Source organism: Podarcis vaucheri (assembly GCF_965113315.1).
Source record: "Podarcis vaucheri genome assembly, chromosome: 5".
NCBI lineage: Eukaryota > Metazoa > Chordata > Lepidosauria > Squamata > Lacertidae > Podarcis > Podarcis vaucheri.
In genome coordinates, this window is record NC_138763.1 from 50,915,149 (window position 1) to 50,941,194 (window position 26,046).

Sequence of the window (26,046 nt, forward strand, 5' to 3'; positions counted from 1 at the left end):
GCATGCTCTGGTTATCTCCCGCTTGGATTACTGCAATGCGCTCTACGTGGAGCTACCTTTGAAGGTGACCCGGAAACTACAACTAATCCAGAACGTGGCAGCTAGACTGGTGACTGGGAGCGGCCGCAGAGACCACATAACACTGGTCTTGAAAGACCTACATTGGCTCCCAGTACGTTTCTGAGCACAATTCAAAGTGTTGGTGCTGACCTTTAAAGCCCTAAACGGCCTTGGTCCTGTATACCTGAAGTAACGTCTCCACCCCCATCGTTCAGCCCAGACACTGAGATCCAGCGCCGAGGGCCTTCTGGCGGTTCCCTCATTGCGAGAAGCAAAGCTACAGGGAACCAGGCAGAGGGCCTTCTTGGTAGTGGCGCCCGCCCCATGGAACGCCCTTCCATCAGATGTCAAAGCGATAAACAACTACCTGACATTCAGAAGACATCTTAAGGCAGCCCTGTTCAGGGAAGGTTTTAATGTGTGATATTTTAGTATATTTTTGGTTTCTATGGAAGCCGCCCAGAGTGGCTGGGGAAACACAGCCAGATGGGCAGGGTACAAATAAATTATTATTATTATTATTATTATTATTATTATTATTATTATTACTACTACTACTACTACTACTACTCACATTCTTCCTATTTCTCTCTTCTTTGCAGCTATCCTTTGCCATTTACTCCTCTTTCTTGGAATTCGCGCAGTTCTTTTATAATACTCAACCCAACATCAGGTGCTGCTGATCATCCCCATGGTCCTTTACTGCTATGAAGAGATGCTTGTTTTACCTGCTGCCTTGTTTTACATGAGAAATAAATTTCACCTGGCTTACATTTGGTTTCTGTGGCAGCTGAGAATACCAATGGTGATTTTTACCAGCTGTGTGCACATTGTTCAAATAAGTGTATCGCAAACGAAGCCTGAGAGCGCTAGAAGGAAGTCCACTGTTTGCTTCAAAGTGTTAGTCGAAAGACAAGGAAGTCCTCACTTCCTGGCTGTCTGCATTAAGGAGCTAAATCATTCTTGGGATTCTGGGAGCACTCTTAGCAGAAGACTGCTGGCTTCACTCTCATGGTGGTGATGTTTTTAAAAAGTACAATACTGTTACACACCACCCCAGGCTCTGAGTGGTGTGAATTCCAGGGGTTCCAGAGTTTGGTTTCCTTCAGAAGAAAGGCCAGTGGAGACTGTGGTGTCTTTATGATATATGGTTTATTTGCACATAAATACAACTTGAGCCTAGGAGGGGCTCACAGCATTAACATGCCAAGAAGGTCTTGTTTCGCCCATAGCCATAGGCTTGGATTCTAGAAATAATCAGGCATGGCTCTATCTCTGAAGCCTTGCTTCAAGCTTCTACCTCACACACCAACTCTCATCTCTGGCCTTTCTCTTTCTAACTACCAGCAACTTAAGGGACTCCTAACCATTTGTCGTCAGGCACAGAGCCACTTCCTTTGTTACCTTAATGGCCTATGCTTAGAGGGCCATTACCTCACTGAGAAGCTAGCCTGGCTATTCCAGGAATTGAATCTGTGCTGGATCCAGGAATTAGAAGGGAGCTCAGGCATGCATTCCACCTCCACCAAACTCAAAAACAATACAGCACTATTTGGTCAATGAGCAGTTCTTTTCCCTAGAGCACATCTTTAATACCATAGCAATTCCAGCATGCAGTTTTCCATATGGTGGCTTAGCACAAGAATGTTACATCAAGCATAAACAATGGAGAATTTGCTAGAATGAAAGTCACGTGAATTAGGTCTCAGCATCTGTTAGCGGGAAGACTGTGTGTGCTGTTGCTTGCTGCTTAAGTGAGCAGCGGTTCTGATTCCATGTACTGGAACTGGATACAGTGGTACCTCGCAAGACGAATGCCTCGCAAGACGAAAAACGCGCAAGACGAAATAGTTTTCCGTTTTTTGAGTCGTTCCGCAAGACGAATTTCCCTATGGGCTTGCTTCGCAAGACGAAACGTCTTGCGAGTTCTTGCGAGTTTGTTTCCTTTTTCTTAAAGCCGCCAAGCCGTTAATAGCCGCTAAGCCGTTAATAGCTGCTAAGCCACTAATAGCCGTGCTTCGCAAGACGAAAAAACCGCAAGATGAAGAGACTCGTGGAATGTATTAATTTCGTCTTGCGAGGCACCACTGTATCTATTTTTCAGAATCAAGGAACTCACAATGGCTAGCAAAGATTGCTGCAGGTGAATAAGCGCAACATCCACCCACATGATGAATGCCTATATTGCAGACAGTTTGGGAGCAGCCACAGAATGCATCATGTTTAGTGAATGAGTGTGGGGGGTGTTGCATGCCAAGCTATGGCTGTATGTCCTTGAAGGCTAAAGGTTGTCAGCCTGTGAGAGCCACAACCCAAGAAAGTATTTGAATTACAGCTGACATCTGTGTTGTGACATAGAATCCGAGGCTCTCTTAGCACCTGTTCTCCCTGTGTAACAGATGTCCCTTACATCATCATCATAATTTGTATGCCACCTTTCCACAGTTACTGGACTGCTCAAGGCGGCTTACAATATGAAAAGATTTACATCATTACAAACATAGCAAAGTAGTCATAAAAATAAATAAAACACATCAAAAACTACATAACCAAACTGAACAATTTCCACATACAAATAAATATACAAAAAAAATAATATTAATAACAGCAAAAACTCCCAATGAAACTTCCCCCAAAATATGCCAGTCCTTGCTGAGCAGCAGCAGTTCTTATGAAGCCTGTCAGGCCTCATCCTGGGCCAGGTGGAGAGAGGCAGGAACCCTCAGGCTCCCAGCAGACTGATGAAGTTGAAAGGTGGGTAACTTGTGACACCCCAGATCTTGTTGAGCTATAGCTCCCATCATCCCTGACCATTGGCCATACTGATTGGGGTTGATGGGAGTTGGAGTCCAGTAATGTCTGGAAGGCCACAGATTAGGCACCCCGGATATAGTCAGACCACAGCCTGTCTTTATTGGATAGTATTGTTCATGGGAGAAAAAGCACATTTCAGGACATAGTAGAAGAAGTAATTATATGTTTTAATGCAGGTTCCTACTCACTTCAGAACTTGATTTTTCTACCTTGAACATACACGCTACACACACTTTTATGGAATATGGAGAAAATGAATAGGGGAAAGTTAAACTCTGTTATGCTGAAACTCTTTGATTCAACTGTTTTAACTAATTTTTACTCAGTTGTCTTAGGATTAAAGTTGCTGACCTTTTTTTTACAATTTTACCCCGAAGTTGTTGATCTAGACTATACATCTAGGCCAGGTTCATAAAACAAAGTGTCTGATAACTTTGGGAAATATAATAGCCAACTAGCTACACCTTTGCAGACCCTCCAAGTGTTCCTGTTTTCCAGGGACAGTCCCGCTGTCTCAGTTTATGATTTGATACCAGAATGTCTCGCTTTTCCTTAGGACATCCTTATTTTCCTCTGAGAAGTGTTGGAGGATATGGAGTCATCCAACTCCTGAGCCATCTGAAGGCAGCCCTGTATAGTGGAAATAATTAATGGGAATTTTAATTTAATAAATAATATTGAAAGGGGGGCTGTTTGAGAGTTTGTTCATTAATCCCATTTGTTATTCTCACTGTGGCTATCACTGTAGAGAAACAATATTCTTACAAACACTTGTCCCCAGGACTGAAATGCATTTGTCAGCTCCCACACTCCATTTGAAAGTGCAGAAGGCAGTCCATTAGTCCTTGTAACAGCTCTGACATTGCACTACACTACTCTGAATTAAGATCTTGCTGATGGTTGACTATGACCATAAATAAGTCTTATTTAGCCACTATTAAGATATAATTTGTATTTGTGCCTTGGGCTAGGTATCTTGAGGAACTATTTGGAAATAGTTTCTAAAATTTTACAGTGCTATAACTGATACAACTAAGTACTTGCACAAACTGAGAATATGGGTTGTATCCAGTTCAGCACTCAGTTAGGGTCCCATTGGCACAAGCATTTCTGCTTACTCAACAGGCCTTCCCCTCTCTCCTCCCTGCTCTACACCCCCTGCACACACACAAACACACAATCTGTTCTTGACATGCTGCCTGGAGCTGATGGGACACAATATTGGCTAACCTAGCTTAAGGGATTTGATTCCCCCCCCACACACACACCTTTTCCATCTCCAGAACCAGGGAGGAGGGGAGGGGGGAGGAGCAGGAGGAACTATGAAAGTTAAGGCTAAACTCACAGAGCATAAGGCCCTAGAAAAGCCAAGCTAAAGGATGGTTAGACTAAAGAAGATTTAGCAAACTCCAAAAGTTTGGGCCTACAGTTCTCATTGGCCCTAGCCAAAACACTCATGTTAACATGACTAATGGGAGTTGTAGCCCAAATCATCGGGTGTGGGGGCACCAGGCTGGCAAAGCCAGAACCAATGGAATAGTTGCGTACCCACTGGCAGATGAGGATAAGAAGAGGACTTATTGTGACAGGATAAATTGTGAAGATTCCCAGCTGTTAAATCAATTAAAAATTACCAAAGCAATTTCAGTCTTTCGTATGGCTCTAGTTCCCCCCAATGGTAGATGTCAGTGGCTGGCAGGATTCCAAAAGGCGTGTGGAGGAGGCAAGGGAGCTGGAGGAGGATCTAAGAGAAGCGACCAGTGACTTGTGGGGTTCTGTGCTACCTGCAAGGCAGGAGTTGGGGCTGAGGGAAGAGGAAGCGATGGGGCTGTCCTGGGTGCAGGAGGAGTTGCAGGAAGGATTGGGAGGAAGAGACAGTCCTTAGAAGACTTGGGTCATTAGGGTCTCTTCCATCCCCTCCTCCTCTGTCTCCAAGGACAAAGAGGGGCTTAAAGCACCAGGTCCAGGGAAAGTTGCAGGTTGCTTGCGCGTGCCCTGTCAAGTGAGGGGATTTGCATTCAGGAAGAGACATGGTCATGTTGTTGCTCCAACATTCAAGGCACAAGGCTAGGGAGTAAATGCCTAGCTAGCTATGCAGTGGGAGCAGTGTACCCTGGGAGATTCTGCAATGGAGTGCTTTACCAGTAATGAATTCAACTACCACCCATTTGTGCGCCTTGGGGTGGGTGTGCTCAGCCTACACCCAAGCGCTAATCCTTCTCCATGCAAACGCTGCACTTACCACATATGAGTTATCTAATATTGTCCAATGTATTTTACTGCTTGCCGGGTCTAATAGCTACATGTCTACCTCAGCATTTCCCTTTGGGCGGCTTTCTACATCACTGCCAAACTCTGGTAGGGGCAGATGGAATCCAACCTTTCCTTTCAGCCAAAACGTTCTTTGCTGCCCTTTGCCCTGGAAGCCAAGAGAAATAACATGAAAGCAAAGTTGCCTCACATAACCACAACAAAACCAATCCTCTAAATGATTGCACACACCTTAGGAATAGTTGGTGCTTTGAAAAATAAAATGAATTTCCTTCAAGGTAAAAGGTAAAGGTGGTGGGGGAAAAAACAGGGAAGGTGGATTCTTGGAATTTTCCACCCTTTCTCCCAGTATCCACATCAGGGAGATTGCTAGGTATTTAGACTCAGGGCACAGGTCCATGACATAGATTTCCATTTTTTAATATATATGTATAGGTGCATATTTAGACTGACTTTTTTAGGGGGTGGGGAGCTCTGGCTCTTGCTGTCAAGACTTACTCAGAACCATGGGGTGAAACAGGATTTTCTGGGCCCAGAACACTGTATATATATTAGAACCCAACCCACAGGAATGGCTGCTTACGGACATATTAAAAATAAATAGTATTGTCCAACATCTTAAAATGACCCCCCCAATAGTTCAGTGATTGACCTAAATTTGTTACTAGTCAAAGTGCCTAACAATCCATCACCTAATTCTGAGGCCAAGGCCCCATGACATTGAAAACTCCACATGTACAACTTCACATGATATTAAGCTACGGGCAGATGTCTTCACAAGGTATACCTTTCTCCAGTACATCTGCTCCTTGCTTGTGGTGGAGGACTGTTGTCTGACTTTGAATTTTTAAAATTCATATGGCTAGAAGCTGGTGGCCTCATGTTTGTGCAGAAGCTTGGACTAGATCATCACTGGGTTCTTCCCAGCTCTAGGACCCTATTTCCATGAGAACTATACCTTTATTCTTATGGTCCCTCTTTCCTGCAAAACATAACCGCCAATCATCTGGAGAACATTTGCTGTGATCATAGAGACATGGATTTGGAGAGCTAGAGAAAGAGAAAGAGAGAAAGAGAGAGAGAACAATTTACCATATTGCATATCGATTGCCTATATTGGAAAGACAAGATCGAAAAATGTTCTAGTAAAAACAAATATGGACAGTTGCTTATATTTGTACCAACTAACACTTTCAGTGTTAGGACCTGGCTATGAGGTAAGAGAAATAGGTGGGCACAAGGAAACTGCAGTGGCCTTACAGCTGAGCATCGGTTGGAACATGGAACATGGAACATATGGAACATATGGTGCTTAAAAAGCAGTAGAACGGGGGGAGCAGATCCTAAGCTAAATCCAACTCCCAGTGTTGAGTACCACTGTCTCAATTGCCAATTCAGAGGCAAGTGTGGTGTATGGGAATGATAACAGTTCTTGACATGAAATGTGACCACCAACTTTTCATTTTTCTTCCCTTTCTAATACTCTAAAAATAGAGGAAGAAAATTCCTACTCAGTCTGAACAAAGGTCTGTATAGTCCATTAACCTATTGCCAATAGTGAGCAACCACCTGCCTCGGGGAAGCACACAAGGAGGGCATAATAGTTATGTAATTCTCTTGTTGCTTCCCAGCAACTGGCCTGAAGACATCCCTTCATGATTATACATTGCTGAAAGTTCTGCTTCTCTCCCTGCTGTAAGCTTTCATTCATTGGCTTTTGAAGCACAACGTGTTCTCTTGCCTTTTGGAGTTTACACCAACCTTTCTGATACTTCATAACAAATACATGCAACGTACGTAAGCTGGTACTTTCCATCCTTGAAGCCACATTCACTGTGTCTCCAAACAAGCAGTAACGTGGCCTTGTGATCCCCACCACACCTGCAACAACAGGGCCTAGAAGAACAAGCACCAGGAAAGGCATCAGCCACAGAGAAAAGAAAGGCAGAATCTCATATGCAATGATGCTTTTGAGAGTTATGAATTAATGTTTGGATTTTACAGCAATGTGATCCCATTTACCAATTGTCTTTTCTGCTTCCCACAGAGCAGTCATGTTTTTTGGGGTTTTTTGGGGGGATATGTAGTCAAGTGGGGACGCGGGTGGTGCTGTGGGTTAAACTACAGAGCTTAGGACTTCAAATCCCCGCAACGGGGTGAGCTCCCGTTGCTCAGTCCCTGCTCCTGCCAACCTAGCAGTTTGAAAGCACATCAAAGTGCAAGTAGATAAATAGGAACCGCTTCGGCGGTAAGGTAAACGGCGTTTCCATGAGCTGCTCTGGTTCGCCAGAAGCAGCTTAGTCCTGCTGGCCACATGACCCGGAAGCTGTACGCCGGCTCCCTCGGCCAATAAAGCAAGATGAGCGCCGCAACCCAAGAGTCGTCTGCGACTGGACCTAATGGTCAGGGGTCCCTTTACCTTTACCTTTATGTAGTCAAGTAGACTGAGTTACTCTGAAGTACTAATGTCAGACATTTCTGCAGACATTTTCTGCAGAATGCGACCAGACTTAAATCACCTCAAAAATTAAATCTTAAATGATGCTGAGAAAATTTTACTCCTTGTGCCAGATTCCCTTCAAATTAATTATATCTCAGAATATATTGTCTATATTTCATCATCACATGACAGGGAACCATCAGCCACATTCTTATTATTACTACATCTCCAAATCCTGGTAGCCCGAAACTATCTCAGCACGTCCCTATTTTTATGGTTCACCAATCTGTAGCCATACTTGATATTTCAGCACCAAAGATATACACTTGTGTTTGCAATATCACGTGACAAGATGATTGATGTCTCAATGTGTTTGCATTTGCTTTTAGAATGTGTCACTACCTCCCCCAAGTCCTTGGAACAGAGCTTCGTTATAGTATTTAATTGGCACAATCACAGGATTTGACCCTGTAATTTCACTGCAATCTTACATGCAGCTATGAGTCTCAATTTGTTTTACTAGTTACTATCCCTCAGTCAAAATCTGGAACATAGTTATGAGTGGCATTCTACTGAACTATACATTTAAAGTCATCTCGGCTGTGGCTTCTCCCCAAGAATCCTGCGACCCGCAGTTTGTTAAGGGTGAGGAGACTTGTTAGAATATTCCTATTCTCTCACATTGCTGCAATTCCCAGAGTGATTTAACAATCAATTCCTCTTTCCACGGAACTCTGAGACTTGTAGTTCTCTGGGGGGGGGGGTCTCATAGCAACTCTCAGAACTCTTACTTAACAAACAATGTAGCAAAAGCTTTAAAATCATGCTTAGATGAAACCACTGCCTTTCACCTGTATGAATACCAATACGCAGGCTCAGTTTCTCCTTCGGCATGTGCCTAATCTTGAAGGAAATGATTGCATTGAGAAAGTGCAAAGACATGGTAGCAATTTCCTCAACATGTTTCTTCCCGTTGCGAATGGGGAGGCCGCTAGCGACCATATAGGCGTCTCCGATAGTTTCAACCTGTAAGCAATCAAAGGAATCATTAGCGCTTTTTAAACTGAAAAGTAAGAAATGGGAAAATGAAGGAAGCCTTAAGAGTTCCTTAGAAATGTTATGCCCAATTCAGAACCCACATATGATACACACACACACACACACACACACACACAAATAGCTACTGTATGTTCTGGCGTACAAGATGACTTTTTAACCCCCAAAAATCACCCCCAAAGTCGTGGGTCGTCTTATACACCGGGTATACGTAGAGTCACCTGTTGGGAAGGAGGAGAGGGAGCCGGTGAGCAAAGGCACTCCTTCTGCCATTGCTCCTCCTCCCTCCCCACGGAAAGCGACACAGCCTCCTGTGACGCAGCGTGAGCCCCTGCCTCTTCCATACCGGCACAGCGCGTGTTCGTTGGCCACTGCTCTCTCCTCACCGTGGAAAGTCCTTCCGAGCGCGGCACTCACCTGCCTGCCTGTCTGCTGCTGCCGTCGTGGGAGCCAGATCTGGCCTTCAGCGTGGCCATGTGGGGCTTCACTCGGCTTGCAGGTGCCATGAAGGTGGTATGCGGCTTCAGCCGGGCTCCAAGGAGCTGGGCATCCCCACAGGTGAGGGTGATGGAGGCTGAGGCAGCCGCTCGCGGGCTTTTCCCAGAGGGAGGGAGCCGGGCCGGGCCTCCCTTCCTCCGGGTGGCGGGTTTCGGTTTTGTTCCACCCACCAAATGCCTTGCCTCGGGCTGCTGCTGCTGCTATGATGGCAGAGGGGTGCGTGCTCTGCCCCTGGCGGCGCTTGGCGGGCAGCCAAATGCTATAATTTTACAGCAAAAGTTGGGGGGTTGTCTTATAGGCCCAGTCACCTAATACGCCAGAACATATGGTAGATGAAAGGAACCCCTCATTCATTTCTCGTTATTATCTTGAGAGATACTCTACTGATGACAGGTGTCAAAACATGGTCCATTATTGATGGGCCTTCATTAGTACCAAGAGGAATGACTTGGCATGCCCTTCACTGAGGGGAACTTCATTGTTTTATTTTAAAAACAATGAGTGAGCTCATCCCACTTTTAGTATCTCACAGGGATGTATCCATGCTAGCCTGGCTTCCTCCCAATGGGTAGTTCTTTGCTTTGGGTGAAAGAGAGCCAAGTATGTTGCCAGAACTAATCAGAGATTAACATCAACAAAAATAGCAGAATGCCCTTTAAATCAACCCACTCAATTCCAGGGAATGCTGTCTGCCTACCTTGTAGACATCGTAGTTTTTAATGATGTTATCAAACAGACTGTACAGGTCATTGAGGAGATTCACAACCTGCAATGGAGAGCTGAGAGAGCATAGCTTGGTGAAGCCAACAATGTCTGAGAAGAAGATGGAGACTGAATCAAAGCTCTCGGGTTCCACTGATTTCCCAGCAACAAGTTGTTCTCCAATGAAACTGGAACAAGAATACAGGTAAAGGGCAGAGATGAAGGAATCCATTTGTTTCAGTTTCTCATTTTTCTGTTTTAAATTCAGTTCGCATTTCTGCAGCAATCTGGGAATTATTTATTTTTTAAATCCCCATGAAAATTATTCAGGATTTTAGTGTTCATTTCTTCTAATACACACCTTTATACATAGTTTTGACTAATATACACGTTTCTGAAGCAATTTTTTGAAGCAACCTCCTCTAATATATTGCATGTTATACATATATCTAGTAATATACGAATCTTTTGTATATATTGTTTGCTTTCCCACCGTGTGTGTGTGTGTGTGTGCGTGTGCGCGCATGTGGTGGCCCAATTCAATTTAAGTAATCATATTTTGATATTTCCAAACCTATATCCATAACTATGTTCAATAGAGACTTGTTATTACTTTTTTTAGGTTGATGAAATGTAAGAAAACTGGGGTTCAAGCAAAGGCCTAATGCACATAACTGCCAACTCATTCTGGGGCAGGACTTATTCCAAAGGTGAAAGTGTTTCAAGGCATCTTCTACTGGAGAATGGCTTAGAAGCAGTAAAGGGTTTCTGTTACCCAGGTAGCATAGCTGATAAAAGCTTTTCTGTCTTCTTCTTCTCTGCCATCAGCTGAGTTGTCCTTGACTCAACCACTTCCTCCAGATGATTTGCGTATTTTTCCAGTTTATTCACCATGTTGTCCATGATACCAAAGTGACTTCTGGAAATGTTTAAAAAAACAAAAACACACACACACACATTTGAAGGAACTGGTGCCTATCCGTTTCCACCAAATTTCTTTCCATTGTTCGTATGATAGTGCAATATTGTCTCTGGAACTGTTTTGATGCATGTGTAGAGAATCTTTTCACACTCCCGCATGGGCAACCTTTCAGGGGCCACATGCCAGCAGTGAGCACGGTGAGAGGCAAAAAAAAAAAAAAAAAATAGGCAGAGCAACGGACGTGACCCTTACCTTGGTCCAGGAGGCTACATTCCAGCCATGCAAAAAACAGAGGTGTCTATACACACACCTTTCCAGGCAAGCAAGAGGCATGATCACAGTCAAAGGACACATTCCAGATAGGCAAAAATACTTGACAGAGTTGCAGAGTAGAGCTAGTGAAGAGTCATGGCCTAGAAAGAGTCCCAAGGGTCAGATAGAGGGGCGGGGGGTGGGCTACATTTGGCCTCACCTAGAAATTTTTCCTATGTTGGGAAAGATGGAGGGCACAAGGAGAAGGGGACGACAGAGAATGAGATGGTTGGATGGTGTTCTTGAAGCTACTAGCATGAGTTTGATCAAACTGCGGGAGGCAGTGGAGGACAGAAGTGCCTGGCGTTCTCTGGTCCATGGGGTCACGAAGAGTCGGACACGACTAAACGACTAAACAAACAAACAAAAAGAAATTTTTCCTATCCCATTCACTGTTTTCTGGTTTAGCAAATGGAGGTAAAGAGGTGAGAATACTGAGATTTGGCAACCACACAATTGAGGTGTGGTTTATTGTTTTTTATCTTCAGGAACAGAACCCAGCATGAAGGTTAGCTTTTCGTCCTGAATAATAACCACACATACTTGGTTTCACGGGAAGGAAAATAATCACCCTTCTGGACTGGCATCTTTCAGTGCTCTCTTGATGTTGAGGAATGTTGGCCTCCTCTCTGGATATTCATCCCAACATGCCTTCAAAAGTGCAACGATCCTTTCATTACATTTCTGTGTTGAAATAGAAGGGCGCAGTGGAACAGGAGAATTAGGATCCTGGATTCTTTTTATTATCTCTGGAACCAAAAACCAAACAAACAGTATGAGTCAGATTTCAGAATATTAATTCTTTTCTTTTCTTTTTCTTTTGCTTTCAGTTCCCTTAATTTTATATGCTTTTAACATTTGAGGAAGAACCATAATTCAGTGGTAGAGAATCTGCTTTGCATGCAGAATGTCTGAGGTTCAATCTCTGGCCTCTCCAGCAAGGGTTGGGAGAGAACCTTGTCTGATAACCTGCTGCTGGTGGTCAGTAGGAATGGACCATGGTCTGCCTCAGTATAAAGCAGCTTCCTAAATGTCACATTAAGGTGGTGAACCCCATTCCTCAGATAATTCTTGGAACACCTGGTGTGCACAGCCACTCTCCCCAAGAGAAGTGGGGGGGGGGAGCCCAAAAGACATTTCTCCTGTCTCGGGAAGTCACTTCGCAACCTTGCTCAAAAGCAGAGATGAGGAGAAGGCCCATGGAGTCTTTGTGTGTGGACAACTTCATGGACAACTTCCCAAGCACTGTAGGGCTTCGAATTTTACCCAGAAATGGGCCAGCAAGCCATGTAGTTGTTAAAGAAATGGCAATATATGTTCTTTTCAGCCAGTTCCTTTCGAACATGAGCTAGACTGAGATATGTCATAGTAATCTAAATGCATATTGCTTGCAGCCATAACCAGTTGGAAATAGATCTGCAATATAATACAGTAATTTATTTGAATAAATATGGAGTATATTTGGTTTACTAGGCATTAAGTATGGGAATATTGGTTTTGGGACTGTGCAACTTAATCTTGTAGACATTATTTAGGGCCCTGAGTTAGCCAATTAACTTATGAAACTTGCTAAATATAGGATGAATTTCCATATCCTGTATTTGCAGTAAATAGTTATTTAAATTTGGATTCTGAGCAAAGCTCAGAAACTTTTTAGATATGCACCCTGTTTTGGAACACTTACACCTTGTTGATCACGAGCACTATTTTAAACTTTGCAATTTCTATGAAAATATTAGTATTACTACCTGTCATTAATTGTTCGTATTGTTGATGCTTTTACTGTGAAATGACTTTGAGATATTTCTTGAGAAACAATTTAAAAATGGAATTAAAAAAAATAGAAAAAGAGAGAAAGGAAGGCTCTAGCATATTAGCAACTGTACGAAAATTGCTAATATCTAGAAATTGTATGGAATACAGTTTGCTATTGATAGAAAACATGTGTGACTCGTTAAGGAAAAAACTGAATCAGGCCCAGTCTTTCTACTAACAAGAGTTTGAGAATCATTTATTAGATGAATTGCTTTTCAAAGGGAGTTGCATAATGCATATGTTTTCTTTAGTAGGTTTTAATTTCAGGGTTACTACTGTTTGAAGAAACAAACCACATTCACAGGCATAGAATTTCCTAATATGTTTTGATCTCATCTTCCTTTCTTTCCCTTGCTCTATAATTATAATTAAAGGGACGCGGGTGGCGCTGTGGGTAAAACCTCAGCGCCTAGGGCTTGCCGATCACATGGTCGGCGGTTCGAATCCCCGTGGCTGGGTGACCTCCTGTCTTTCGGTCCCAGCTCCTGCCCACCTAGCAGTTCGAAAGCACCCTTAGGTGCAAGTAGATAAATAGGTACCGCTTTATAGCGGGAAGGTAAACGGCGTTTCCGTGTGCTGCGCTGGTGCCGGCTTCCAGAGCAGCTTCGTCACGCTGACCACGTGACCCGGAAGTGTCTCTGGACAGCGCTGGCCCCCGGCCTCTTAAGTGAGATGGGCGCACAACCCTAGAGTCGGACACGACTGGCCCGCAAGGGCAGGGGTACCTTTACCTTTATAATTATAATTGCTCCATAATTATATATTGTTTGTATTGTTTCCTCTGTTAATGGACTGCATAATTTTGAGGAGGAGGACATGTTAGATGTACAAACACACACAAAGGATTTTGTTGCTTTTCCTACACATCTGGAAGAAAAAATAAAGCTTAAGGTCAGATCTCAAAGAAACAACCTTCTGCATTCTGGCTTAGATCATGGAATGGACCATCTTCATGATTGTATATCAGTTCTCTCATAATAATAGCAAAGCTGTACACATCCCCCTTCTGGGTGCCATGGAATGGATATTCTGCCATTCTTAGCAATTCAGGTGCTGTCCAGTAAAGCTCTAAAATAAGAAGAGAGAAAATATTGGAATGATAAAACATTTATTTAAAAGGCTCAACAGTCTGTTAAAATTGCTGCCATGAAGTAGTTTTACTCCAGGTGTAATTGGTGAGTAATTATGAGTTTTGCCCATTCCCAAAGGGGGACAAAGCTATCCATTTCTGGTCTGTGTCATTTTTGCACAAGTTAACCTATCGTTTCATTCTGTTCCGGTGTTATGTACTGAGTTGAATAGGATCCAAACTGCAGCAGTCTGATAGGTCCTAGAACAATAGGATCCAAATTGCAGCAGTCTGATTGGTCCTAGAACAATAGGATTCAGAATGCAGCAGTCTGATTGGTCCAAGAACAATGCACCAGCATGATTGGTTGGCATTCAACTCAGTACATAACATCCACATTAATTTGTATTTTAAAAATAAATAAATAGCTATTCATTATTAATCTTTACTCGTTCAAAATGCCAACAAACTGTGTCGCTACAATCTTTACTCCAAGAAGTGCAGAACAGATAATTTCACACATAAATTCACAAAGGCAGAAATCCTCAACTATCCCTCTTTCCTTTTTGCATTCTCTACAGGTGCTTATTCGTCTCCGTTTAGGCCATAGCATATGCTAAATTACAGGGAAGTCCATGTAGATAGTTGTGCCCCAGACACATCCAGGTATGTTGCTGGCAGCAATGAATACCACAGCTTTGTTGGTAATAGTATACAGTGTTACCTTGGCTCTCAAAAGCACGGCTTCCGATTGGCTGGAGGAGCTTCCTGCACTCAAGCAGAAGCCACGTCAGACGTTCGGCTTTCGAAAAACATTCCCTAAGCGGAACACTTACTTCTGGGTTTGTGGCGTTCAGGAGCTGATTTGTTTGACAACTAAGCCGTTCAAGAACCAAGGTATGACTGTATATTAGAATTTGGGATGGCCAGGCCCTGCCCACCTGCTAATAGGTAGTTGCCAGCCTTGACCCCACCATTATGCAGACCGCTTCTTGTGGGCACTGCTAACAACTTGAGGACACGGAAAATTGCCCCGCACCCACTCCCCAGAGCCAGCACCAAGGCGTGAAGGTGGCATCTTTTATCATGTGCATGATGCAATGTATGAAAACAAGCACCAGGAGGTTTCTGTATTTGTCAATCCTAGTTTCGCCCTCTGAGGTTTCCATGGAAGCTTGCTCTGTGAACCAGCAAACAACCACAATTAATTATTATTTCACAACCCATCTGTAATTAATAACGACTGTTTATGTTACCAACTGCTACACCACCCCTCAAAACCTCACTAACTAACATCCTGCCCAATTTGCTTTCTTGCCAGGAGACTTTGCCAGTTGGAGACATACCATATTTTTCTGTGTATAACCCGCTCCCATAAAGAAGAAGAAGAGTTTGAATTTGATATCCTGCTTTATCACAACCCTAAGGAGTCTCAAAGCAGCTAACAATCTTCTTTCCCTTCCCCCCTCCCACAACAAACACTCTGTGGGGTGAGTCAAGGAAGTGTGACTAGCCCAAAGTCAGCTTCATGTGGAGGAGTGGAGACACGAACCCAGTTCACCAGATTATGAGACTACTGCTCTTAACCACTACACCACACTGGCTCTCCGTGTGTATGAGATGACCCCTATTTTTGGGGACACCAAATTAAGGAAATGGGGGAAATTTCCCACAGTTGTAAGCTGTTTTGGGGGGGTTGCCCAGAGTTGTTGAGCTTTGTTGGGGGGGATTACCGACATCGCTCACCCACCTGACCACTGCTAACAATCGCACACCTCACCGAAGCCACCAATCATCAATCTGTTCGGCGCCAGCAGCCACCAATCACCCGCCAAATCGCCGTTGACAATCTCCTGCTCGTGACTGACACCAATCGTCCTTCCCTCCTCTGCACTATCCGTGTATAAGATGACCCCCAATTTTTGACACTTTTTATAATAAAAAAAACTTTGTCATATACACAGAAAAATATGGTAATTGCAACATGGAAAGACACAACCTTGCTGTGGGACAGTGGCGTAGCGTGGGGGGTGCAGGGGGGCCGGCCGCACCGGGCGCAACATCTGGGGGTTAGGGTTAGGGGGCGCAAATCCACGGGTTAGGGGGCGCAAATTACTTGCCTTGCCCCGGGTGCTGACAACCCACGCTACGCCACTGCTGTGGGAAAGTCATAAACTTCGCAATCACAGCATTCAGCATTCTCAGAGATATTCTCTCTGTACCCACCCCCTGATATTTCAGAATATCTGAACGCTATTCAAATCAGTTGCATTTTCAAATTGTTTTCTTTCCTGTTTTACAGTCCTTCTAGCATGAGTGGAGACTCTTGTATTACATACATTAAACAGCTGGGTAGAGAACCATGTAATGACAAGATTTTGTTTTTCCAGTATTCTGCAATGTGAAATGCAGGTATCTGCTGACTGGGTATTCTTATTAAATGTTGTTGTTGTTGTTTAGTCGTTTAGTCGTGTCCGACTCTTCGTGACCCCATGGACCAGAGCACGCCAGGCACTCCTGTCTTCCACTGCCTCCCGCAGTTTGGTCAGACTCGTGTTTGTAGCTTCGAGAACACTGTCCAACCACCTCATCCTCTGTCGTCCCCTTCTCCTTGTATTAAATGTACAACCCACCATTCAGCCCGAAGGTAGGACCTTAGCACAATGAACATGCCTTTAAGCAATGTTAAACATTAGCTTACTGCAACACATTTTACGGGGGGCTGCCTCTGAAGATGGCTTGGAAACCTCAGCTGGTGCCGAATTCAGCATCCAGTTTACATACTGGGAGAAGAAGGTTTGAGCATACACCAATCCTGGCCTGACTGCACTGGCTGCCAGCCAGTTTCTTGGCTCATTACAAAGTGCTGTTTTTGACCTATAAAGCCTTAAATGGCTCAGGACCACAAGAGCCATTTACGAACTGAACCCATACAAACTGAACCCAACCCTGTGATCATCATCTGAGGCCCTTCTTCACATAGCTCCTCCATGAGAGGTCTGAATGTGGCAACACCAGAACGGGCATTTTCTGCTGTGGCTCCCCATTTGTGGAATGCTTTCCCTAGGGAGATTCACCTGGTGCCTTCATTACATATCTTTTGGCACCAGGCAAAAGCATTCCTCTATCACTAGGCTTTGGGCTGGTTAAATAATATACGGTCTTTTAAATGTGTTTGTGGGAGGGGAGTTATTGGTTTGTTTGTTTTTGTGTTTTGTGTTTTCATTTTGTATCTTTATTCTGTGAACCACCCTGTGATCTTTGGATAAAGGGTGGTATATAAATTTAATAAATAAATATAAAGATAAACCTCTACTAAAACATTTGCATGCAAAACGCTCTGGTGGGTGGTGCTTTTTTTCTTGGAATGGAAAGTACTTAATGTTCTTACCTGCATAATTGCTTTCTTCTGCCATTACCTGAGATTTCCTTCCATATTTAAATTCCCACAACCCAAAGCCACACAGCTTCACCTGCATGCGACTGTCTACCAGGCAGTTGGTGGGCTTTAAGTTTCCATGAGAATTCAGGGGGCTGTTGTGAATGAACACCATACCCTAAAATTCAAACGCACAGGGTAGACAAAGACATGAAATACATGTACCAAACAAAGCAAGTTAGCTTGGGATTCTGCAGTTTCCACAAACAAGAACTTTTTAGCTTTGGATTGTATTTCATTCATTGCATAGATTTAGAAGGAGAGTTTGGATTTGATATCCTGCTTTATCACTACCCGAAGGAGTCTCAAAGCGGCTAACATTCTCCTTTCCCTTCCCCACAACAAACACCCTGTGAGGTGAGTGGGGCTGAGAGACTTCAGAGAAGTGTGACTAGCCCAAGGTCACCCAGCAGCTGCATCTGGAGGAGCGGAGACGCGAACCCAGTTCCCCAGATTACGAGTCTATCACTCTTAACCACTACACCACACTGATTTATTTTAGCAGGTTACATAGGTAACACTTTTACATTTTTACTTCAATGTTCTGGATTGCGGCTTTGTCTTTAGATCAAAGTTTCCTAGTAGTTGCCACCTGTGCCTTTTCTGGAGGTCTTAAACTCATCTTATACGTTCTACTTTGGGAGAAGTCACAGTTAAAAAATACACACACACATACATCCAAATAAAAATAAGAAAAACAGAACACTTCATCTACTGAAAGCCTAGCACAAAATGCAAGTCCAGAGGGAGTATGCAAGGCATAGGAGCCAACTCCAGGGAGCTGTGGCTTCTTGGGAACCCACAATAATATAATGGCCGGGCACCCACAAAGTCAATGAGAAAAGCTGGCAGGCAGCAGTGCTGCCTCTGAGAGAGAAGCAGTTCAGCTCCACCCTCCGCAGTCAGTGAGCGAAGCACCCTTTATCAGTAGGGGGGAGCTCGGACATGGAAAAGGGTGCCTCACTGGCTTTGGAGAGGAGGAGCGTGTGCGTGTTCACACGTCTGCATTGCAGTGGCAGGCACCCACAATACTGAGGACGAGTTGGCAGCCCTGGTACAAGGGAAGTTCATTCCACAACTGATGCTAACTATGGAAAAGCCTCTTCACTTGCCACTGATGTATAAACATGGTACAGAAATGGAATAATCAAAAGTGTGGGCTATTAGATCATGTAACATGCAAAGACTAAAAACAACACTTTTCAAAGTGCCGCTTCTGATATTAAAACACTGGTGTGATATGCTCCAAACAATCCACTTCATCAGATAATGTTTCGGCACCACCTGAAGATCCCAGTGCTCTTAGAATTGGGTTGCAAAACTTCATGCAGTTTACACACACTCTCTCTCTGATAAACACCAATGCTTTAGCTACAAAAACAACAGATGCTTGTGATGGATATGGATCTTTCTGGCTTCTTTTCAGCAGTCAGTCACTACAATAACAGCATTTTTTAATGACTGTCCTAGTAGCTGACAGCAATTCCACTACTCCATACTTACATTGACTATGTCATAGGCAAAGGAGATTTTGAATATCCAGTCCAGTTCAATATCAGAATGCATCAAAACATCCTAGAAAATGAACATGAAGAAATATTTCTTTTGAGATACAATTGCACTTGCTGCCTGACTCCACTCAAAGTAGGCATGTAAATATATATCAGCTGCCTGGAGCCATGCTTAGCTCATACCTGACTCCCTCCTTCGGCAATCTGCACAGAAATTTTGCTTAATGGTTGCCATCAATTTGATTTTAATTAATTTTTATAATGAAATGTTTTTAGAATGTTGCATTATTTTATTGTTGTTAGCCGCCCTGAGCCCGGCTTCGGCTGGGGAGGGCGGGATATAAATAAATTTTTTATTATTATTATTATTATTATTATTATTATTATTATTATTATTATTCTGATGGAAAGAAGACAAAACTCTTTGAAATGACTGAAAAGGCAAAACTTTAAGTATTGTGTAAACATTACTGAGTAAACATTACTGAGGTACACATGACTTTCATGGGGCAAACCACACATTTAACTGGGGTGGTATTCAACTACAGTGGTGCCTCGCAAGACGAAATTAATCCGTTCCGTGAGTCTCTTCGTCTTGCGGTTATTATTAGCGGCTTAGCGGCTATTAGCGGCTTAGCGGCTATTAACGGCTTAGCGGCTTAGCAGCTTTAAGAAAAAGGAAACAAACTCACAAAAACTCGCAAGACGGAACGTCTTGCGAAGCAAGCCTGTAGGGAAATTCGTCTTGCAGAACGACTCAAAAAACGGAAAACTCTTTCGTCTAGCGAGTTTTTTGTCTTGCGAGGCATTCGTCTTGCAGGGCACCACTGTACTGCATCCCATTAGAGCAAGTATTGCCACTTCTGCAAGAGGACTTCCCCCTCCTCCCCCCATGGGCCTTCCAGATGTGCTGGAATCCCATTATTCCTGAACATTAACCATGTTGGCTACCACTGATCAGGAGCATATCTGGAAGGCACCTCCATTGTCTGTCTTGTGAGATGATAGAGATAGATGATAGATAGATGATAGATAGATAGATAGATAGATAGATAGAGATATAATACTGAAGAGAGCCAAAAATAGCATATATGACTTGGCAACACACTGCTTTAGTAATCCTTTGTAGGGCAATTAACTATGATCTACTTTAATGTAATAATTGTTCTAAACTTTGATGTACAATACTCACCTTTAGGCTACCTTTCTTACAGTAATGCATCACAATGCACACGTTTGGAGCTTCAGGACATATCCCATAGAAGGCCACCAGATTCTCATGTCTCAATTCTCTCATCTAAAGCAAAGGAATGTTGGGAAGTGTGGTATCCAGATTTGACACCATACAGCAAAGCAAATACAATCTTTTTCAGCCTACTCTGCTCCTCCTTACTGGCATTGCAGAAGAAATAAGCTATGGGACCACTCTGAGATATCTGGTCAAAGCAAGACAATGCCCTGTGTTGGAGACCTTGCTAATTAAATCTGTTTTCCAAAGCATATCGACCTATAGCCTCATTTAGAAATTTCAGTCAGTTCATGTTTTTTTCTGCATTACTCGATAAACTTCCATACTTCAGTTGTGAATTTTAGATCACCTGCCTGTTTCAGTTAGCTTACTATTAAAATGGAAATTTGCAATCCAGGATGTTAAACTATTTAGGAGTGAAACATACCACCCGAACCTCCTGGAGAACTGATGGTTTCCGGATCCATGCATCTATTTGATTATCAATGAATTTGAGAGCAACAACAATTCCCTGAAACAGAAATTGTAAGAGGCACAATACATTAACATAGAAACTGTTGGGGAGAAATGAATGTAGTCTGGTAGGCATCTTCAGGGATACATTGAGGATCTTTCTTTGTGACTGCATCAACTATGCCACTGTAGGAATTTACAGAGGACTTAGTTAGCTACTCTGGGTACATATTGGTAGAAATAATGGGCAGACAAATAAGAGGAATATATTACATAATAGTAATGATACATAGGCCCGGTTCATATGTAATGTTAAGCCCAACTATGGCTTGCATGGTGTGGGCTGCCAGAGATCAAACTGTGGCCGCTTTGCTCCTCTTCCACTTCTGCTGCTGGTGTGTCACTGTGAATTAAACATGGTTTGTCTTAGTCTGCTGCTCATGACAAACCATGAGTGGTAAACTGTAGAACAATCATTACAGCTGATGGTTTTTGTCTGAGGCAAGAGAAATCCTGAGCTCAGATTCATAAACGTCTTAATACGTTCCATCTTTTGCAAGTTCAAGAATTATAAAACCCTAATAAGTATGCTAGATGGTAAGATGGATGGGCTGAATCCAGTGAAGTTATTCCACAGGTGGCATAACCTCTGCCCATGCAGCAGAACTTTGCATCTCTCTCCTCCATGAGTGTGCATCCCTCCCCCCCAGGGGATAACTTTTCTCCGTTCTAGCACAGGTGTAAAGCACAATTTCAATTTTTTTATATAAAAAAGATAAGTTTTAAAATAAAACAAAATGGTGAGTGGCGCAAGTGGGTGTTTTATGAATTATAACTTATAGCAACACAAATAATATCCAGGAAGCTCCTATGGCGTTTATATGTTCATTTTCCAGACAACAGTAGCAAATGCAATAATTGAGAAAATTCAGTTTCCCCACAATTAAATACTGGCCTCAGTGGGTGACTCTGTGCCATTTACAGGAAACAAATGTACATTTGCTGATCAATAAAAGTTAAAATATTAATGTGGAACTGATCAACATTACAACCTACATCTTGATGAGAAATGTACTGTATTTAAATTGAAAAAAGTGTCAACAGTACAAGTACAGCTTGGTGATTGTGGCAAAAGTCTAAGCTGATTTGTAACAGTGATAAGTCAAGTGTAATATAATGATTACGGTAATACTTTTAGAAATATTACTTGCAGATAATTATAGTGCCTACTGTTGCTGTACTACACTATGTGATGTTACTGATAAGAACCAATGGGTCTGGTTTAGCATCTGAACATTCACACCTTTGGAAAACCATCACAATCTATTACTTTACACCATGCCTACATTATTCTAAGAACTTTATCAAGACAGATACTGTCCATTGTACAATGCTACAGAATATAATGAAAGACCTGGAGAAAATTAACACTGTCACACTTTACAATCCTACCTGTGAATCCTGTGACTTATTCTGGCTTTTATTCTGTTGGGCAGTTTGTGCCCTGCTCTCCTGTACATAATAGAAATAACACGAAGTGTTATGTACAGTGGTACCTTGGGTTAAGTACTTAATTCATTCCGGAGGTCCGTACTTAACCTGAAACTGTGCTTAACCTGAAGCACCACTTTAGCTAATGGGGCCTCCTGCTGCCGCTGCACGATTTCTGTTCTCATCCTGAAGCAAAGTTCTTAACCCGAGGTACTATTTCTGGGTTAGCGGAGTGTGTAACCTGAAGCGTATGTAACCTGAAGCGTATGTAACCCGAGGTACCACTGTACTAAGCTTGGATCCTAGAACAATAGGCAAGTAGGATCCTAGAATTGATTGGCTTACAGGAAAAGACCAATCAGGCTCCAGGAGGAAGTTAATCATCCTATTAGGCTGCTAGGATCGTAGAATGCAACAACTGATTGGCCTGCAGGAAAAGACCAATCAGGCTCCAAGAGGGAAGCAGAATCAGCCAATCAGATGGGACTCATTGTGTAAATAATGTATATAACAGCCTTAGGTTTGGGGGCCATTTGATCACTGTTTTACATGCTGCAATAAAGAGCATGAAATCACTACAGGACTCTGAGTATATTTCAAGAAGTGAATGGAACACAATTCCATTTGGCACAATATATTCTGGGTGTTTACATATGCACCTGATAAAGTCCTACAGTGGTGTAAAATACTTCTTTCCCTTGCTTGTTCTTCGGTCCAGAATCATCATTATTAGAAATAAACAAATGGGAGCCCAAGCTCTCTGTTCCTTTGGACACTGGTGTGCTTGCTTGAGACAGACAGAAGTTTCCCTTTGAAAGATAATATAAGGTGCAATGTTACAAGCTGATATATTGACCTGAATGAAAATAACACTGGCATTAGTAGTGAAAGCAAAATTTGGGTTAACTGTGTTTACTAGATTCAGATTTCAAAGCACAGATTGAAACGTCATTGCCATTGTCATGAGAAAAACTTACTGTAAATAAGCAGCTTGGCATTTTTGATATGCTATTTGTTTGTTTGCGAGATTTGCTATGAGATTTTTGATTATATGGTTCTTTTTGGAGACCTATGCCTTTACGAGGGACAAACAAATATTGAATGTGCTACAGTGCTCAACTCAGAAACTTTGTATTTCAGTTTTGATTTAATTATTTAAGTTCACAAATGCCGAAATGCAAAAGTTTATTCCAAATGGCCACGTTAATTTTCGCTCCATTACTGAAATATTCAAAACCTGCCATTGTTATTACCATTATTTGCAATAGTGGTGGCAAGTAGTTAACATGAAGTTGCAGCAAAGCAAGTACCTACAGTAAGTATGAAACACAGACATAGTTCTTGTACAAAGAATACAAGAGGAATTATGTCTCAACTGCACCACTTCACATCATAGGAGAGGAAAATACTCCTATATATAGGAAACTAGCACGTTAGGGAGAAGGCTGGGCTAGAACCTTCCACCCTGACATCTGCTTTCTTTTTGCTGATACTGATGAATTATGAAATAATGTATTGTAGTCATATAGGATATATAGACCTTGTTCATCTTGTCAGAAAAAGAGAACTTCTTGTGGTTTTGATCTTATTGTTAACCCCCCAGAAAACCCTTATTACTGAGTGATATTGTAAATGAACTAAAATTATAAAGCTAACAGGGCAAACGAGAGATGTTTCTACTGTCAACCCTCCTTAAGCTGAAAGACGACTATGGCAAGTGAGGGTTTCTAAAAAGTGCAGTAAAATTGCACCAGTATGAGAGATTTTCTGCTTCATGCAGTCATCTACCAACCTGTGAAGGGTCCTGAGAAAGAGGAACAAGGGGGCAGAGTGTCTAACGAAGACTATGGCTATTGAAAAGACTTGGCTTCAGATCTGTATTATATCATTATGGTTCCACATCCACCAACAAGTGCTACATGAATGCAACTGATCCCCTCAAATAAGCCCCTGGAGAACTGTATCCTTGGGATAAAGAACTTGAGTTTCAGTACACTCATCCTTTACCTTATTATCATTTAAAATGATGATATCCTCATAATTAATTCTCCACCACGTATCATTTCGAAGGTTTCCCTTGTGGATTTTCAGATACATTGCCACACCAATGGCCCCCAATACCGATATTATCAGCAGAATTATCATAACAATCAGGGCTGAACCTTTTAACAACAAAAGAACAGTTCATTAAAGAACATATAAATGAAGCTGAATCTTGGGAACACATCCAAAAACAAAGCAAAGCAAAAAAGGCCAAATTCAAGGCAACAAAGCCATCGCACCATTGCGAAAAGAATATAAAGGAGCAAGAAATCACACAAGCATTGCTATTAATTATAATACAATCATACCATGGAACATGTGATCACAGCCCCCGCCACAACTGTAACTTAAAAATAAACAAATCAGTTTTCTTTGTAACAAAAACATCCAAGTTTGACTTGGTGGAATGAAAATGGTCAGAACTGCACAGCTGTAGTTGCATAGTTGTGTCAGACAAGAACAGAGGAGCTTTGATACAGCAAAAGGCATACAAGACACCTGATCTGCAGTATGTCCTGCTTGCATGCTAGTAGTAGTAATAAATTTATAACCCACATTTAACCGGCAGGCATTACATAATCACACTTACTGGTAACTGGAGTTTTGCAGTGTTCATTGTGAAACCCACACAGTGGTTTGTCCTTAGGTACTTCTCCATCTGCCCAACTGATATAGTCAATCTGTCTGGTTGGGCTATGGACAGAGACAATAAGTCTGTTAGCATCTTGCATCAATTATAAAGCTGAAGGCTCTTTATTTCCGAAACTCATTAACACACATACTTTGTGATAAATGTACCCATACAAGGAAAGAAGAATGTACAAATAGCCATAATTCTCCACATGAAAATGAAGCAGAAATTGGTTTTAAGTCCAGATCTGAAACTAAAAGTGCATTGTTATTTCAGCGTGAGCCATAAACTACAAACCTATGAATGAAAGTACTTATATAAATAGAGGGATTTCAGGTAGCAGGTTCAGGTTCCGGTTCAGACACTAGAGCAGTGTCTCCCAAATTTGGGTCTCTAGCTGCTATTGGACTACAAATCCCATCATCCCTAGCTACCAGGTCCAGTGGTCAGGAATGATGGGAGTTGTGGCCCAAAAACTGCTGGAGACCCAAGTTTGGAAAACCCTTCATTAGAGTTTCCCTGGCTCCTAGGTCTTCACATTATCTTGGCTTCCATTTTCCTCCCAGTTTTAAGGGTGAGTTGATTGGATTGCATTCTGCCATCTTAACTAGAAACTGGGGGCAGTAGGTTCTGCGGCTTATAATTACAAAATGTGTGGATCCAGAATTGGCCTCCACAGTCACTTACAGACTCACTGTTAAAACTGTGTTCATGGAAAACAATCTTACTCTGCTAAGAGTGATTGTCAAAGAAGAATAATTGCAAAATGGTTCAACAAACTGATCTGATATATTTCAGGATGGCCTATGCCAAATTTGGGGTGTAAAGGTTAAGAATGGCTTATTTTGAACAAGTCCAGCAAGTGACTTATTGAAGTTGACTGTTGGTGTGTGTTTTTCTTCCATGGACTTCACTCAGCCTTTGCTATCTTTTGAGAAATGGGTTGTTGTGTTAGGTCAAGGTATGCGTTTTTACCCATGAGTTGTGTGTAACACATTTGTATTTATTAAAAATGGTATGCTCGGAAAATATTTGTTGATTTGGCAGCATATGGACATGCTCTGGTATCCTACATTGTGGTTAGCTCAGGCTTCAGCACTACCTTGGACCTGGATGGCTGTCAATAACAGAGGGGCAAACCTAAGTCCAAGATTTGTCTGTTCACTGGAATAGATACATGGAGCCTATGCAACTGAAGCTATTATGCAACTGCTCTGAGGCCAGTCTCACTGTTCCAGTCCCAAGTGCCAGCATCCTTTCTGTGATCCTC

General features: G+C 42.5%; 2 protein-coding genes and 2 long non-coding RNA genes across 5 annotated transcripts in view; 3 read left to right on the forward strand and 1 right to left on the reverse strand.

Moving 5' to 3' along the window:
• The window catches only part of TECTB (tectorin beta), a 36,094-nt gene extending 35,263 nt beyond the window's left edge, over nucleotides 1-831 (forward strand). Inside the window, exon 12 of the mRNA XM_082225045.1 lies at nucleotides 663-831. Coding sequence (XP_082081171.1) covers nucleotides 663-715 — 53 coding nt within the window. The 3' untranslated portion in view covers nucleotides 716-831. The remainder of the gene's footprint in view (nucleotides 1-662) is intronic.
• A 384-nt stretch (nucleotides 832-1,215) lies between these two features.
• Nucleotides 1,216-26,046, reverse strand: part of LOC309532403 (guanylate cyclase 2G-like) — a 37,422-nt gene continuing 12,591 nt past the window's right edge. The window contains exons 7-23 of one of the 2 annotated variants that reach the window (XM_082222565.1): nucleotides 24,735-24,838; nucleotides 24,110-24,264; nucleotides 22,762-22,911; nucleotides 22,064-22,123; nucleotides 20,586-20,669; nucleotides 20,102-20,206; nucleotides 18,902-18,973; nucleotides 17,351-17,516; nucleotides 13,803-13,958; nucleotides 11,647-11,824; nucleotides 10,617-10,760; nucleotides 9,837-10,029; nucleotides 8,437-8,611; nucleotides 6,943-7,041; nucleotides 6,104-6,195; nucleotides 5,186-5,293; nucleotides 1,216-2,969 (exon numbers count right to left, since the gene is read on the reverse strand). In XM_082222565.1, coding sequence (XP_082078691.1) covers nucleotides 2,742-2,969; nucleotides 5,186-5,293; nucleotides 6,104-6,195; nucleotides 6,943-7,041; nucleotides 8,437-8,611; nucleotides 9,837-10,029; nucleotides 10,617-10,760; nucleotides 11,647-11,824; nucleotides 13,803-13,958; nucleotides 17,351-17,516; nucleotides 18,902-18,973; nucleotides 20,102-20,206; nucleotides 20,586-20,669; nucleotides 22,064-22,123; nucleotides 22,762-22,911; nucleotides 24,110-24,264; nucleotides 24,735-24,838 — 2,269 coding nt within the window. In that variant the 3' untranslated portion in view covers nucleotides 1,216-2,741. Of the gene's footprint in view, nucleotides 3,505-5,185; nucleotides 5,294-6,103; nucleotides 6,196-6,942; nucleotides 7,042-8,436; nucleotides 8,612-9,836; nucleotides 10,030-10,616; nucleotides 10,761-11,646; nucleotides 11,825-13,802; nucleotides 13,959-17,350; nucleotides 17,517-18,901; nucleotides 18,974-20,101; nucleotides 20,207-20,585; nucleotides 20,670-22,063; nucleotides 22,124-22,761; nucleotides 22,912-24,109; nucleotides 24,265-24,734; nucleotides 24,839-26,046 lie in introns of both variants that reach the window. The other variant, XM_082222566.1, reaches the window with a different exon arrangement.
• LOC309532455 lies at nucleotides 9,916-15,395 on the forward strand. The gene is made up of 3 exons (XR_014219870.1): nucleotides 9,916-10,046; nucleotides 10,670-10,812; nucleotides 15,281-15,395. It is a non-coding gene; the product is annotated as an uncharacterized lncRNA (long non-coding RNA).
• Nucleotides 15,723-16,418, forward strand: LOC309532460. The gene is made up of 2 exons (XR_014219874.1): nucleotides 15,723-15,972; nucleotides 16,128-16,418. It is a non-coding gene; the product is annotated as an uncharacterized lncRNA (long non-coding RNA).